The 18421-nt window shown below is 37.4% G+C and overlaps 1 protein-coding gene across 1 annotated transcript; it reads left to right on the top strand.

Moving 5' to 3' along the window:
- Positions 1-67: 67 nt before the first annotated feature.
- Positions 68-10661, top strand: LOC113238834 (prostatic acid phosphatase-like; the record flags this gene model as incomplete). Its single annotated transcript, XM_026475679.1, has 4 exons — positions 68-250; positions 7588-7708; positions 9514-9728; positions 10058-10661. Coding segments are annotated over 4 exons (678 nt in total), but the record flags the coding sequence as incomplete, so codon positions are not given.
- Positions 10662-18421: the final 7760 nt, after the last annotated feature.

Below are 18421 nucleotides of genomic sequence, written 5' to 3' on the forward strand. Positions count from 1 at the left end.
GATCTTTTAGAGGTCATATTATTATGTTTATTCCAGTTCTATACTAAACATATAATCTTCATTACAGCTCCGGTACTACTCCAACTGTCAAAGATTCAAAACTCTTATGGCACAAGCTAAGACAGACTCCATCCAAGAAGAGTTTTTACCATACGAAGACCTAGTTGTAAAACTGGAAAAGGAGACTGGAAAGAATTTTACTGAAAATCCTACCCTATTTCAAGCTCTATTCGACCTCTATAAAAGTCAGGTGAGTAATTTCTGTTGTTAAGACACTCCCTTATTATAGAGATGTGTAAAAGTGTTTAAAAAAAATGTAAATATTGTCCATACTCTACTTTAGCCATTTGTGGTACGAATTTTTTTTTATGTTGCCAAGCGCTGGGACGAACAAGTAATGCGCCTGGAGAAAGAGTTCATCCAGGGAAGTACTGCCGTACTTGTAAGCATTACTACATTCCGCCTGGGAAAGGGAAGGGTACTGGTGAAATTACAGGCACATGGGACTTGCCAACTTATGTGTCAGAGTGACGGGCATAACGGCAATGCCCCTAAGATCTTTGCGATATAAGGCTACGAGTGGTACTGCAACTGTTATGAATAGGCGCATAACACCAGCCACACGACTTGTTCGTACTGTCACTTGGTAGGTATTATAAAAAAAAAGATTCGTAAGCGAATGAGCAGACTTGAGTTTGAGTTGGAATTTAATTAACTGTGCTATGAAACTTAATAATTGTTTATCTATTAACTTAAAACTCGAAGACCGAAGGATTTTTTTCTACATGTTCGATCTTTGTATTAATAATTAAACAAACTAATGGAGTAATTTCGCAAAAAATAATTGAATATCAATTCAATACATATTTAAATACAGTTAATAGCAACATCTCCAGACGTGACTGGTAGCTGTAAAGTTACCTGAGTGACGACACACTTCCATACATATACTCCGCCAGGTGGCGCTGGTGCGGCTAACTGCCAAATTTAAACGCTCTGTGAATTTTTAATATTATTAGTAATTTAAACATTTGTAAGTTAACTAAAACGAACGCAATTATTCAGTTGATTACAAGATTAATCTGTGTTGTGAAATACAAAACAAAATAATCAGTGAAAATCATTGACTTACAATTATATGGACGTCGGGTCCGCGCTAAAAAGTGTCCGCACTTGTAAGGCGCTAAAATCGTATACAGAGCGCGACACTCCGCTTTAGTCTTCATTTGTTCTACTGACAGCGCGATACTGCGATGACATTACAATTTAAATTTCGAATAGGTTGACTTGGGACATTTTTTTCGTGGTTTTTGTATTAGACCCGTCGTCCATTTATTTGTAAGTTAATGGTGAAAATGGCTCCACCACCGAAAGCTGCCCTTGATAGGTTAGTGGAAGTAATTTCAAATTTGGAACTATAAATCAGTGCCTTGAATATGAAATTAGATAACTGCAACGAAATTATCAAAACCCAAAACATACACATATCAACACAAGACGAAAAATTGTCACAATTAATGAGGAAAATTGACAATTTGAACTCCACAACACACGTAATTACAACCAGACGCAAGAGTAAACGCAAATACAAAAATATTACCTCACATGATAGCAGCACAATACGGCAGCAACACACATCCACTTCCATCTCTCGAACACCATTTCAGGCATTCCACACAGGCTAAGCGTTCCACTGACTCACGGAATTACGATGATTCAACAACCGCTTGAGAAAACTATCCACAAACACTCCACTGACAACTACGAACCAGTTTCAACGACTCCATGTACATCCACCCCTGACACAAGGGAGACACGGCAATCTACGATCACCACCAAGCCTATCAATAAAAGAACCCGTGAACTGCAGTCAGGAGGCCTCCGTGCGGCACCGCCGCGCACTGTCAGCTTTCACTTGTTTAATTTTAGTGTAGAAGCCACTCCGGAAGACATAAAGCAGCATCTACAGTCACAGCTGTCCTTCAATCAGTCAGTCCTTCATGCTGGAAATGCCAGCCAACAAAGTCCAGTCTGTCCGGGATTCTGGACTGTGGCCCGCCGGAGTTGTGGCCCGCCGGAGTCTGGAGTTTCCATTAGAAAGTTCAACATTATCACTTCACAAAACTCACGAAGAACACACGCGCCGCACGATCGGGGATAACCTCAAATACAAAAATCGAACCTAACATAACGACCTTACATAGAAATGTACGTTCCATTACTAGTAAAACAGGAGTACTAGATATAATTTTTACACAAACACAATCCCGATATAATTGTGTGTTCCGAAACATGGTGCAGAAACAACGAAACAAAACGCTTGAAGTTAAGTGGGTATGAGCTTGCAAATTATCACTGCCGGCCGCGCGTCCATCACGGCGGTGTACCCTTGTTTACGAAGACAGGAATTTTATTCAAGCAAAGAACTGACCTACAGGGCCTAAGTGTTGAATATCACAATGCGATAGAATTGTATTCAGAAAATATTATTATTGTTGGTATTTATAGAACCGAAAACGGTGATTTTAAATAAAGAAAAAGAAAAATTATCAGTAATATTTGACGAAAATAAAAGGTTCATTTTAGTCGGTGATATAAACGTGGATTATATGACTGACAACTCGGATAGGCGGCGCATAGACGACTTATTGAGCTGTTATAACTCAAAAAATATTGTCGATTTTCCCACACGCGAATGTGACACTTGTAGCACTTCTTTAGATTGTGGGATAGGTTCGAGCGATGAGTGTTGCGTAACCGTTTCTCCGTTAGATACGCCGATAAGCGACCACAGTGAGCAGCTGTTTGCATTGTCTGTTACGCGACACAAAAATGCAAACAAATTTATACATCGACGTATCTTTGAAGAAGAATCAATTAATTTATTTTATAAGGACATTTATAATTATAATTGGGATTTTATTTACAACATTGACATTTACAATAATGAAAAATTTAGTTCATTGATAAGATAATATTGACATACTATATTGATATACATTTTCCTATAAAAAAATTACGATTAAAAAGAAAACCATACTCTGTGGGTGAGTTAAGAACTCAATCATTGCATTGAAATTTACAACAATTTCTGCACAACAATTAGGTAATTGCGTGCAACACTATTCAGATTTAATAAAATCTATGAGTCTTCGCGACCGTCGTGTATACAATGACAATAGGATAATGTCCACTAAAAACTCACGTACAGTAATATGGCAAATCGTAAACAATTAAATTTTGGCAACGACTAAATCACAAAATGTGCAAATAACGCATAATGGAAACCTTGTACCGCCTGATAAAATTCCAAATTGTTTCAATGATTACTTCCTTACATTTCATTCATTCATTTTATTTAAGAGCCATGCTCTTGTCGGTGTAGCCTCCTCCACTCCTCACGGTTCATAGCCAACTCCTTGACCTCCCTGTAACTGCTCACATTAACCTTTCTTTTTATTTGGTCACAGAATGCCATTCTCGGTCTTCCTCTCTGTCTCCTTCCTTCCTTCCATCTTTCCCTCAACAACAACCGTCAATAGTTCGTCATTGCGCAACAAATGTCCAAACATTTTTCCCCTCCTATTCCTTACAATTACTTCAAAATTAGATTTACATAGTAATTGTGAGAAATATCTGTCATTCCTTATAAAGTGTGTAGGTGAGTGGGATGTTCCCCAGTTCAGCCTTCCAACTGTTACTTGTGACTTATTGGAGAGGGTGGTAAAGAGCATGTTGCATTCATCAAAAACACTGGACATATACGATATTCTCATAAGTACATTAATGTCTGTCTGGCCAGTAATAGAAGACGTACTCGTAACCCTTATAAACGAAATAATTACCGAAGGTATATATCCTAACATTTAAAAAAATACCCGTGTATGTCCGGTATTCAAGGGGAAAGGGGATAAGACCCGGTTGAAAGCCACAGGCCTATCACAATAGTTCCAAACATATCAAAAATGATAATCCATTATATCTACAAGCATTATGGAAGATTTAGAAATAAACGACTCATTATCCGACAGACAATTTGCTTATAGGAAAGGTAGGTCCACCACAGCTGCCGCGCAAAGTGTAATGGATTCTATCATTACCAGCATTGATGATGAGTATAAAACAGCAGGGATTTTTTGTGACCTTACAAAGGCGTTCGATGTGATTGGGAATGAATTACTAACACAAAAATTAGCTATGTATCGTATCACCGGAGTTGCCCACGATTTATTAAAATATTTCTTAACAAACAGAAGCCAAACAGTTCCAGTCTGTACGGACGGCAAAAAACCAACTCCGCTGCTGGTGATATCACCATCGGCATCCCTCAAGGATCGACCTTGGGTAATACGTTGTTCCTGACGTTCATCAACGATCTTGCGCACTATATATCGGAGGGCTTGGTAGTTCTGTTTGCGGATGACACTACTGTTATAGTATGTGCTAAAGGCTTCACAGAATTGGACAAAAAGCTAACATACACGTACAGTCAGGTTTGTGAATGGTTTTCTGCAAATGGGCTTATTCTAAACACGTCTAAGTCGAACCTAGTGTTGTTCTCACGAAGAAATCCCGTATCATGCCCAATAGTCACCTCTGCGGTTCCACTTTGCAACACATGCAAGTTCTTGGGCTTCACTGTAGACTCAAACCTAAGCTGGAAAGTCCATATTCAGTCTTTGTGCGAGAAATTAGAATTCCAAATTTTTTTTCGGATTCGGTCTTTGTACTCATAATTATAACAAACTAGTAGAGTAATTACACAAAAAATAATTGAACATCAATTCATTACAAATTTAAACTTAAAACTGTTTTAATTTTTACACCTTAAAACAGATACAAGATCCAATACAAACTAAAGCCTTATCTTTGACTAAGCAAGCCAACTAATGGTTAGTATTAAGATTAAGCTGCACCCAACTTAAGCACAAGCTTACTGAACTTTGATTGGATTAAACTTTGGCCTCATCACATTGACCTATTACGGGAGAGACAGGTTGCATGCTTATTTGTGATATTTCTTGACGTGATTGAAGAAACCGTCTGTACTTATACATCGTTGTATAGTTATAGTATTATAGTGTAGTTTTTTTATTATATCCAGAGACGCGACTAAAGGTGGCAAACTAGGGGATACATCCGGTTTCCGTTAACCGATTCCAATAAAACTTAGCAAATAGATGTAATTACACAAACTTTTGAAGACGGTTTTTTTGTATAAAAAAGTTATAATAATTATTATTTACAATTACAAAACCATGCTTCTAAATACACTACATAAACAAATAATTGCTATATATTTACAAAATTAATGCAATAATCTCAGGAGGTATTATTCGCTCCATGCATATACTACTTTTTATTTTAAAATAAACATACTTTGCCAATTCCTATCTGTTTATGACACGTTTGGTTTCAGGTGCGAATTCTGAAACAATTATTATTGTCAAAAATTTATGCAAGCCACAAAGCTGGATTTGAATTATTACGCAACCGTTGGGTACCCACTGTAATTAGTTCCGAACCACATGCCGCAAGCAATTATATTTTATAGTACTAAGTTGTTTTATAGCTTCCAGTTAATGGCTTGTTGTACTATCTAAGGCCAAACTTCCTTCTGTAGTTTGTACTGAATGTCATAAGGGGCTTAAAAGCCAACTACAAGGTTTGCAAAGGCTAACTCTCACTGGCGCAGAGTCGAAGTGTCGCGTCTTCGAGGCCTGTTTGCGCCCGGATCACAATGTGCTCGGCGTCTGATGCCTCACTCCGCCCAATTTTTTTTTTTTTTTTTTTTTTATTGTGACTCGGCAAAATGACTGCACCGCGCCTGATGGAAAGTGCGAATACAGTTCAGAGATGAGAGTAACAGATGGAAAACACAAATATCTTCACTCCGTCACTATCATTTTGCCGGTCTTTCCAAATGCTTCGTCACACTACGTTTGAAGGACCCGATGTTATAGAGGGGAGGGAATACATGCGCCGGGAGTTGGTTCCACAATTTGATGGTTCGGCATAAGAACGAATTGCCAAACTTTTTAGTGCGGGACGGTATTGAACTGACCGTCCAACTGTGGCAACGCAGTCCGGCACGGGTGGTCCGCTGATGGAAAGGAGAGGAAGGGTAACCTACTTAGGAGTCATAAACTTATAGTTTGTTTCGCATATTTCATAATATTTTTAATCACACTTGCACGTAAATAGTGTGATTGCAGACTAACTCTACTATAATCCCCCTAATTTTCCTTGTATCTTTTCATTACCGCCGACCATGTTTGTAATGAGAAGAAAACAGGGCCGAGGGTTTTATTTGGGACATTATAGTTAAGTTAGTCTGCATGCAATCATGATATTTATGTGTGATGAAAAACATTGTATGTTTCACGAGGGATGCGGAAATTACGAACCTAGACTCCGAAAGAATCTCGTTCCTAATGCCTTATTTACCGCCCATAGTACACAAAGTACTTGTAGAGCCAACTAATTTTATCTCTGTCTTTGTGTAGTATTTGTTGGGTGTGATATGAGTGTTACTGTTGAGTATCGTTTTATATGTGTAATTAAAGCTAGCTGCCTATACATGAAATGGTAAGGGAAAGCTGTAACCTATCACAAACAACCCTACGTTCCTACCTAACAGCCTAGCCCTATAGACAGGTAGAGGAAGCCTGTCACCATGCGACCCAAGGTAACAGACGGAAGGTGGGAAGGATAAGGGGTGCAAGGAGAGGATTTTCTCACTGCCAGTTTCACAGACTCACAAGACTTATCAGATAAGCTGACGGCTAAGGGTGTCTTGGCCGCAGTGAGAGAATGCTGTAGTGAGGAGAGTTCCGTTGTCGTCGATGATACAGTGTTGATGTCTGGATCATCTGGATCTGGATCTTTATTTCTAAAAACTAGACTATTTATACAAATTCTATTTACATGTGTGCGTGTATATCTACAATATAATTTACAATGTAAAACAAAGGAAACGTCTACTCGGCATGCTGGTCTTGCACATTGCTATTCGGTCAGTGCACTGCTGAGTAGTCTATTATCGTCACGTGGTAATATATGTCTGGTCAGGTTGTCTGTTCATGTCACGTGAACGTGAACAGTACTATTATGGCTTTCATGTGATAAAAGTACTTTTGACATATGTGACTTTTATTATACCATGATTATATTGTGTTTTACTTTAGTAGTAGAGGTCCTTACCTATTTCTGCCGCCAAGCAGTAAATATGAGCATCACTGCTTTACGGTTTTGAAGGGCAAGATTGCTGGTGACATTACAGGCACATGGACTTGTCAACTTATGTCTCAAGGTGACAGGCGCAGTCGCAGTTGTCCCTTAGATCTTTACGATTCAAAGCTTCTTCTTCTTCATCTTTACGAGCGGCAGGCGCATGACTTCTTCGTCCCATCTCATGATGGTTCTCTGCCATGTCGCTGTCTCTACCGTCTCACTTAGAGGGTTACCTATCAGATATAATGTTTGCTCGAAGTTTCATCACCAGCAATATTACCCTTTAAAACCTGAAAGCGGTAATACTCACATTGCTAATACTTTTGGTGATATTTTGTTCATTTCTTGTTACAGATAGCTCTAGGCCTGGATTTACCTGAATGGGCGATACCACTGTTACCGAAACTCAGTGCAACAGCGAAGCTTGCATACAAATTGTACTTCAGGAATCATGAAATGAAGAAAATTGGTGGTGGTAAGTACAAAACTAATGCGAATAAAACCCGAGTAACACTGCAACTGCTATGAACAGGCGTACCACCACAAGGTAAAAACAGATTACTTAGAAAAAGACAAAATTCTTTTTATGAAGACAAATCTATTAAACCCAACAAAACGATCCTTTCCCTATAGACGCTAGAGCATAATTACTTGATAATAGTAAAATACGTCTCAAAAGTGTATTTTAGTTATAAGACAGAAATACTTAATCCAAAAGCAAATTAATTTACTTCAAGTCACAAAGCCACTCTAGATTCAACAAAATATTTAAAAGTTATTAGAAAAAGAATGAAAAATTGAGAGGTATCAAAAAGGGTAAATTTACAGGGTTATGGACGTAACAGTATGTCTCACTGGCGTGAAAGCACACAGTTCAGTGCAAAACTTAAAGTAGCAGAAATAGGACGAAACCTTCTCAAATACTTGAGTACCATTCAGTGCCGTATAAATGCTACAGCGGCAGAAGCACAACAATTCAAAATATATGAGATGACTTTATACTATTGATGTTAACAAAACGATAGCGCATTTCAGAGTACAACTAATGCCATCTAGCAGTGGCGTGATGAAACTAATTGCATGTTAAAGTTGTGCTTGTTACAAGTGTAGTTTGATTTCATGCTGAAACCAAATTTCTTAAATTACGACTACAAATAACACACTAACAAACTAGAGATACTACGTATTGTTTCTTTGGATAAATGACTGTTTATGATTTTTATGATTACAAGCACAATTAAAAGTAATCGTTACCGCGTGCGCCTTCGGCGACATGTCACGACAACATTGACTATGGAAACGCGACGCGACGAAATGTTGCTTTAAGAATATACTCTAGAATTTAGAATATTAATCTGAATAGCAAAGTACTTCTTTTTTTGTTTAAGAATATATTTTCTTATTATACACCCAAGAAATTTTGAATTCATTTAAGATTATTTAAATTTGATGTAAGAGGTTAAAACTTCTTGATTAATTGGACATTACTTAAATGTCCAATTAATTGATTAGAAATGAAATAAAATCTTGCAGTGAAGGATTTGTCTAAAAGTTACAATAAAGTTCAGAGTAAATTTGTATTAGAAAAAGAAAAGCAGTATTTTTGTAATGACAATATTTTATTATTTTAATAAATATTTTTTCACAATTAGCAAATATTTTGAGAAATTGCTCTTTCTTATTAGCAGAATTCCGTTTTTTGTGTGCAGGCGCACGACTTGTTCGTACTGTCAAGGGTATCATAAAAAAAAATATTGGTAACACAATTTGAAGTCAGTCAAACGCTAATTATTTTAAGAACCTTTTTTATATATAAAAAATAAGTGCGCATTTGCCCTCCATCTCACCTGATGGAAAGTGATCAGAGGTCGAGAATGTAGCATGCACACCTAAATAATACCGATTCACTCTCGGGAAACAAGTCTGCAGGCAGAATTCCACTCCCTAGCCATATAAATGTAGAAGCGAAACGCTTCGTGGGAATCCTGGGAATATTCACAACATAGAGGTGGAACCCCAGCCCCCGTCTAGTCCCCCGTTGATGGAAAGGGGAAGGCGGAATCATATTATGCTATTCCATCGCACACTCACCGTGACATATCCTGTAGAATACCGATAAACTGGCAACTCTACGGTGGTGTTCGTTGGCCGCGACACCTATAAACCTCTTAGCACGCTGGTCTATTGAATCGAAGGTGGCCAGTTGGTATTTAGCATAGCAATCCCATAAGTGGGATCCCAGCAATTATTCAACTGCCTAATTCTTCTGTTTTTTCGCAGGTGTACTGCTGAATAACTTCATCAATATTGCCAAAGAAATCGCATCGGGTTCTCCAGTTTCTCATCGGCTCCGAATCTTCTCCGCCCATGACTTCAACCTTGGTGCTCTGATGGAAGTTACCAGAACTATCAAAGATGACAGTATACCTGAATATGGTTCTGCTTTCATGTTGGAACTGTACAAGAGTCGGATTACGGGAGAGTTTAGTATTTTGGTAAGCAGATTTCTTAGTGTTAATATTCACTGCCAGGCATGCGCCTCCTCTCGGGCAAGGATTTAGAACATAGTCCGCCGCTCTGGCCCAGTGCGGGATGGGGACTGCATATGTTTTCCGAGGGCTGTGAACCTCTTCAACGTGCAAATTTAATCTCATCGATTTCAAACTAAATTTCGAGTAACTCATAGATGCGAGCCCACGGCTTCAACAAAGAGACATTCTGCAAAAAAGACGTTCTGCGAAAAGAACATTCTGCGTAAAAAAATTTTACACAGTGAGTAATCAACGCCAGATCAAGTTTTAAGCAAAATGTTTTTTTTTTTCAGCCTATCTACTTAAAGCAAGCCGGAGAAGTTTCAGAAACCCTGAAAGTTGAAGGTTGCGAACGCTACTGTGAACTAAATAAATTTCAAGAATTGACAAAGGACTTTGTTCTACCTGAACACGAGTTTTACCAGATATGTGGCGTTAAAACGGAACTTTAGGCTGTGAACTTAAGTTAAGAGTTCAAAGGTTGACAAGTTAGGTTGTGACCCTCGCCATGTAGATGAATCTAGATTTCCAAAGTCAAAGGTAACTTGCCCGACATTTGACGCAATAAAATTGAGTTATTAGAAAATTCTTAAGTTTTAAAGTATAAGTATTTTTTTGTTACCAGCAGCTAAGTCACAGAAGTTGTTTTTTATATAAACGTATAGATAATATTTTTTTCACCTCACTAGCTCGTAAAGGCTTTCTTTCTCATTAGAAATCTGCGCGCAAACGCGTTTTTTGCACGCTAGCGTGGAAAAGGTTTTTGAAGTTCGTACTTGTCAATGGCTATAGTGCACCCATTGACTTACAAATAAATGGACGATGGGTCTAATACAAAAATCACGAAAAAAATGTCCCAAGTCAACCTATTTAAACGTAGTGACATGTAAAGGAATATGACAAAGCTAAAACGTTGGATTTAAATTGTAATGTCATCGCAGTACTGTCTAATTTTGTTTGATTCGCTGTCAGTCGAACAAACGTAGATTAAAGCGTGAATGACGCTCTGTATACGAATTTAGCGCCCTATAAGTTCGGACACTTTTTAGCGCGGACCCGACGTCCATATAATTGTAAGTCAATGTATGCACCTTACACACTTAAAAACATAATGTTCAACTACGCGATTTCTAGTACATTACTTATGCATATAACAAAAAATCCGTTGGTATATTTTATTCTTATTTATTGTTGATATTAAATTGACAACGATAACTAATTTTAACTTGCTTCAATTGTAAGTAGAAGGGCTACCTGCAAGATTCTATTCTACTAGTTTCGCTGGTGTTATTTCTCTTTAAAAACACTGTTTTCAACTTGGATTTCCATATTTTGATACCACATAATCGGGGTAATTGTCTAGTAAATTTACGAATACGTTACCAATGTTGTGCCTTAAATTAAGTTAAGTAACTTGTTATTTAAGTATTTACAATTTTAAATAAGTTAACAAGATTAAAGCGTAAGCATTCTGTGATATTAAAAAAATATCTATTTAATATGGTTTTTTTTTCTGAAATTTCAACCAGCAATGATATAGTCAGAATGAGGAACAGTATATAAGTGAGATAGTGACTAAAATAGAAACAGGAATGCATCGAAGGTTTAGTTATATAGACGGAATCAATACCCTTAGCATAAAAAACGCATGTGGTCATATATCAAGGGTTTTGAGGACACTAAGAAGACTTGACAGAAATACAAAGAAAAGACATTTAAAAAGATATCATAGAAAGATATAGATACCGATTATACTTGAACTTATAATGATGGGAAAAGTTGAAGGCAAAAGACGCGCTGGAAAATGTACAAAGTCATGGTTACACGATATAAGGGCGTGAATGGGAGTGGATACAGTAGCAGTAGAGCTTCTCGTGAAATAATTTTTTTTTATAAAATATCAAGTGACGCGACGAACAGTCGTGCGCCTGATAGTAATCCATAACAGTTGCAGTGCCACTCAGAGCTTTAAATCGCAAAGATCTGAGGGGCACTGCCACTGCGCCTGTGATCCTAAAACAGTTCGTCCAGGGAGGTACTACCTTCTTACCTATTACTGCCGCCAAGCAGTAAAGTGAGCATTACTACGTTCCGGTTTAGAAGGGTATGAGTGCTGGTAAAATTACAAGCACATGGGACTTGTCAACGTACGTCTCATGGTGAGGGGCGCAGTGGCAGTGTCCATAAGATCAACATGTGTGATCAGAGAAAATCGAGTAAATATGTAAGCAACAGACGATCGATATCGTATTTTTTGTATATCAACACGTATCAGTCATCAAACAATCGGTAGGCACCTTGTCTCGTAGAGGACATGCGGAACTTAAGCTCGTTAAAGTGTTTCACAGGAGAACCGAATATATTGAAGATCGAGAGTGAATTAAATTCACGTACGATAGTAAGACAAACAATCAGCAATCAGGCAAGTTAACGCCTGGTGAATTAGTTTCCGCAATAATGTAAATCACATGTATAAATAATGTAAAATGAAGTAGGCGCAAACACACCTGAAGACATGAAGTTACCAACCCCCATCAGACCAACATTATATTATTTTCTGCAAACTTCCCAATGGTGCACTACGTCATAAAGAATTTAATTTCAATCTCGTAACAGCCAAATTAGTTCTAAATTACGCATAGTTTTAAATTACTCCCCATTGTTCCACCCCTTTGCAATTTAACAGCAAGAATAGTAAATTTTTCGCTGAGAATTTTTGAAACCACTGGATTGCGGCCACTCTTTGTAAAGGCACAGATTACGTGGGAAGGACATTTTGTTACAAAATGTAATGTTCCACTGTTTTCTCATGACGCAACTCGAGCTGGACATGACATAATAATATTACTATCCCATGTCAGCTTTGTCGAGACAAGCCTCTACAATAAACGAGTTAAAATAAATATTTTAAATGTCACGCCTGACACAAGAGATGACAAGAAACTGTCGGGAATAAAATGCGACTAAAATTACTCGTTGAAATTAGGCCTTTAAGTTTCGCTACATTCCGCGTCCTGGAAAAATCCCGAAAATGCCGGGAAAAAGTACCATATGCAGAGTTAGACATTTAAGCAATCTATACATGACATTTCTATCAAGTTATTTAATTATGTGATACGAAAATTACTTATGAAAGTTTTCTTCCATTAGGCACAACGAGCTTTTAACATTCATAGTTTCAGATGACTCATTGCATTATTATCGTTTTTCAATATTCAACATGATATCAAGCTCCAGTGTTGTTATATCCATGAAACCACAATAAAAACACTGTTGGTTTAGTAGATTTTTTAATACTGTATAATTGTCTTACGTCCCAGTAGTTTAGTAGCAGTAGAGCTTCTTGTGAAAAGTACAGGGAAGTAGCTGCCACCTTACCTATTTCTACCGCCAATAGAATAGCGTTCCAATTTTGAAGGGTAAGGGTGCTGGTGAAATTAAAGGGCCTTTGGACTTGTCAAGTTATGTCTCAGAGTGACCGGCGCAGTGGCAGTGCCCCCTAGATCTTTGCGATTTAAAGCTCTGAACGGCATTTCAATTGGTATGGACAGGCGTGTCGCTTACTGTACGGTACATTTTTAGAGTATTTGATTTTTAAAGCAAAAGTTCTATCTTATTTTTTATTTTTTTGACGTAATCTGAACGATGTATAGATGTATGAAATGTTTTGTACTATATTGAAGACATAACACACAGCTTTAAATCAAATGAAAGGTGAATTGATATTTTAGAAAATTTCAAAAATCTTTTATCATTATCATTAATTTATAGGTTTCTAAAAAGTAATGCGACACACAGCGAGATGAATACCCGCATTATACATTTATTCATTAAATTATCAAAAACTTTTTATACATCTCAAAACTCCTTTGCAAAACTTCTTTAAAATGTTTTTCCGCTAATTTCTCACAAACAAACATTGATTTGGAGTTATTTTTACTATAAATTAATGTATTTACTTAAACAAAGGCTATTCATTTAAAAGCGAGGCTTGTAAAAATAGTTTATAAAATACGTAAATTAGTGCACGTCGCTATAAGTTATATTGTGTAGATTTTTATGACCTGTCAGTTTCTGTTTCCGAGACTGTAGTTTCCAAAAAATCGTCGAGCGTCCCGAAATTTGCGACCGAGATTCCCAGGATGAAAGCCCTAGTTAAAATACATTGCCCGCAGCTTAATACATCGCGTAATCATATTTTCACTAACCACCGTTAAGTAAACCGTGCGTGCGTAATTTTGTCGTGCATTTTCCGCCTTTTTTTTACAATATCAAGCAACGAAACGACCAAGTCTGGTGTCTGGCGGTAAGCTACACGCCTGTCCATAACAGTTGCAGTGCGACTCAGAGCTTTAAATCACAAAGATCTTAATGGCACTGCCAATGCGTCTGTCCCCCTGAAACTAAACTTGATAAGTCTCATGTACCTGGAATTTCAGCAGCACCCTTACCCTTCAAAACCGGAATGCAGTAATAGGTAAGGTGGCAGTACTTCCCTGGACGAACTCTTTCACAGGTATCTCTACCGCTTCTAAAATTCGTACCTATATTCTAGCCAAATTCGATATAGAATAAAAGCTACAGCTTTGTTATTTATTATAATAATCTACATTTACCCCTGTAGCAAGCCGCCGCGATAAAACTATTATATCCACATTTAGCTGTCCAATTCGAGTAACAAAATCGACATTTTTTTATTTTATTACATGGCGAACACCGTGACCTCATGTTTTTGATGTCACGCTTCGGTCAAAAGGGCAGTTCAGCGTGCGCGTGCCATACAAAAAAAAGACAGATCACTTTTCGTATATTAATTTAACAAATTGTATAACAAACATTTTATAAAAACGACTACCTCTTACTACGTTGATATTTTTCTCGTATAATAATAGTTAACACAAAAGACAATTTATTATGGTAGTAAAATAGGTTACGAGGTAAATAATAGAACCGAAGAATAATCTCGATAAGCTGGTCTCTATTTTCTTTTTGGTGCGAAACGCGAAAAAGTTCGATTGGTTTATTGATGTTATACATAGGGTGCACTATAAGTTTCCGGAACTGGCCACTTACATAAACAATATTTAAAAAGTTAATTACAAAATTTGAAAATGGTACTCTTCGGCTGTAGCATACGGTTTGTTACACTTTGATTGTCACTTGTTTTTACATTGTAGCGTCATTTTAGAATTGGTTATCTACATCACCATGGATTTAACTCGTACAAATTGCCGTAGTATGATTTTCTACGAATTTAAGTGTAACTTAAAGCTCAGCGGAGCTTTACTCGGCTTCAAACTGCTTTTGGCGATGAAACACCATCTAAAACGACTATTTATAGCTGGTTTGCAGAATTCTAAAGCGGTCGTGTGAATCTCAGTGACAAATTTCGTGATGGTCTCTCGTACACTGCTGTGAACAACAAAAACATCGATGCTATCACAAACGAAAACAGACAAACAGTGTGAAAACAGACAGGCATTTGATATACCATAAGATTCGGGCATCTTTAGGCATAGGCATCAGTCAAATACAACCAATACTACACAAACATTTGGGTGCGAAAAAGCTGTGCTCTCGGTGGATCCCACACAATTTGAGTGAGGAAACAGATCGCGTCACTTGGTGCAATGCCATGCTTACCACATTCAACGAAGAGTCGTCAAATTTGGTGTGGTACATAGCAACAGGTGAGGAAACATGGATTTATAGTTACGATCCCAAAACAAAGTAGCAATCGAGCGTATGGGTCTTTCTAGATGAGTCGAAACCAACCAAAGTGGCGCGCGTGCAGTGCCTCTAAGCGGATGATTGCTTCTTTTTTTAATAAAACTGGACACGTGGCTGCTATTGCTTTGGAGAATCGTTGTACCGTGAATAGTGATTGGTACACGACCATTTGTTTGCCGGAAATTATTGACAAACTCCGTAAAAATAACAAACCAAACAAATCAATTAGATGGCACTTATTTCACAGATTTTTGTTATGGGCACTGCCGGCTGTTCTTTTATTTTGTTTGGTATTGGGTAGCGCCATCTATTTTATTTGATTTGTGCATCTACCCATATTAGCAAGCGGTAATTTATAAAATGTCAATAATTATAAACACACCATGCCACCTATTGATATGCATATATTTTGTCAAAGTTCAGAACATAATTTTAGCTCTTGGTCCATATTTGAATAACACAGGAAAAAATAACTACTTGTATTTTATATTAAAGGCGAATTAATTGATATCCACTGTCATTATAAAATATTACCACGCGATCGATCAGCGTCATCTAGACATGAGATGCAAATTTGCAGTTTGAATGCAGTTCAAATACAATTCGTCCAACTGCTTTTGAACCGCACGTCGACCTTGCAATCCGATTGCAGAGGGTGTGCAGTTGGCGTGCAGTTCCAATGAAACGGTTGAATGCAGTTGGACCAACTGCATTCAAACTGCAAAATTTGCATTCGATGTACAGTTGCAATGCAGTATGTCTGTCTAGAACCTAAGAGACCACACACACTAGCGTCTTTCGAGCGTCAGCGTCTTGCCAACGTACACAGCGTCGACACGACTGACGTCCGTGATTTAATCGAGTATTACTATTTGACAGTTATTGTTTCGGATGGATATCGAACGAAGAACGGGAATAGACCCCTCTAAATAGTGCCGAATGTCGGGTATACGCTGCGCTGCCGCTCTGGGGCGTGGCGTCGTTCGTGCGTTGGCGTTGGCAAGACGTCACTTGAAAGACGAACGGGCGGGGTGGAACGTGTGGGGGGCCTTTTATTGGTCCATGGCTATATATACCTACTTTTGAAACAGATAGTCTCGTTTTTCTCGGAAATTTCTTTTATTCGGTCTTTGCATCAATGTATCAATTTGTAATAATAGCTGACATGCGATAAATTTTGTAAAACCATGACGGATAACATTATCATTGGCTAAACATTAATCTACATAATGCCTAACAAGGCCGCGGGACATGGGGCACTCCCCCCAAATGTAATAACTATGAATATCCCTTCGCATTGTGGTCGAATTCCAGGGGCGACTGCAGTAATTTTAATCGCCTACGATATGTTAATAGCAAAACCGCAAATCCGCAAATTCGCTCACCACATTGCTATTATCGTTTCGCCAGGCGCTTAGCAGTACCAAAATGCCATAATTGGACAATATAACTTTAATCAATTCCCGTTTGATTTTGTATTATGTAAATACGCATTATTGCGTTCCGGTTTTGATGGGTAAGGGTATTGATGAAATTATAGGCACATAGGACTTATCAACTTATCGATGCCTTACTTTCTCAAACTCGTATCTTAAACAGGCAACATCAGACGCACGACTTGCTATCATAAAATAATCTAAACTAGATACTATAGCAAATCTGCATGTTGAAAAAGGTTTACAATCCTTGCACAGATTTTTATAAACCACAATTTTGTGACTTTTAGTCACATAGCTTTTATTTCGTAGGTAAGAAAAGCACACTGGTAAGACAGATTCCCTTGAACAGAACGAGCAAGAAACTTTAACTGTTGCATTTTGTAAATATACCTACATTTGTGCACTCATTTACAATATTTGTTTCAAACATAGATCGAGACTACATGCGAGAACTAAAAGGGTCACTACCTCGAATTATTGTCATCCATATATGCAGAAGCTGTATAAAATATAATAACATTTAGCAGGTTTTGTGGTATAAGTGACCGTCATTTACTTTTACTGTTGATTGTACTTTGTAAGCTCAGGATACGATAGTTGTAGCATCATCCATATTTTTTGTTATATATATATTTTTCATTTTTTGTTAATTTTTATATGTGGGAACGCATAAACAGAATTTGAAATTTTATTTCCTTTTGTAAGTGACTGTTTGTCTGTCAGTTTTCCGACACGAAATTAAATAAATAAAAATTAGTATAAAGATTTTGAAACTAGTAATAGGACTGCAACTGTTATGACTGCGTGTCGCTTACCATCAGGCGCACGGCTTGTTCGTCCTATAGCTTAGTAATCTAGAACAAATAAACATACTTATTAATTGTTAAATATCAACTTCTATACAACCTGTATTTTCAATGAGTAATTAGATATGAATTACGATAACTATTATTCTTTTCATTTGGTGTAATAACATAATCTATATTGATTATTACATTTTACTGTTGATTGTTCACAATATAAACAATGTATTGTCTGATCTCACGATAATTTATATGAAAAATGTATGCATTGATATGAGCCGTAGTGAGAAATTGCTACCGGTCCGCCGGATTATAAATCGGTCGTGTTTTATGAAATTATGTCTCATAAAATCCAATGGCTATAATTTCATCGAGGTCGAAATTTCGTTATATACATATTTAAGCCAGCATGCGTAGGGCTGCCTACTATGAAATTTTATATGTTACGAGCCTTCAGCTCGGCCTTAAAATAGCTTTTATTGAAAAGAAACTAATGCAGATCATAATTTTTTTTTAAATCACAAATGTTTCACTCAGAAGCTCAATCATTACATTTATAGCGGTTTGAGACTCCTTTTTGGTAGCAGTAGAGCCCTGTGAAAGAGTTCGTCCAGGGTAGTACTGCCACCTTACCTATTTCTGTCGCCAAGTAGTAATGTCCGCATTAGTGTGGTCCGGTGTTGAA

The sequence above is a fragment of the Hyposmocoma kahamanoa genome, unplaced genomic scaffold (genome assembly GCF_003589595.1).
Source record: "Hyposmocoma kahamanoa isolate Upper Pololo Valley unplaced genomic scaffold, ASM358959v1 98350, whole genome shotgun sequence".
NCBI lineage: Eukaryota > Metazoa > Arthropoda > Insecta > Lepidoptera > Cosmopterigidae > Hyposmocoma > Hyposmocoma kahamanoa.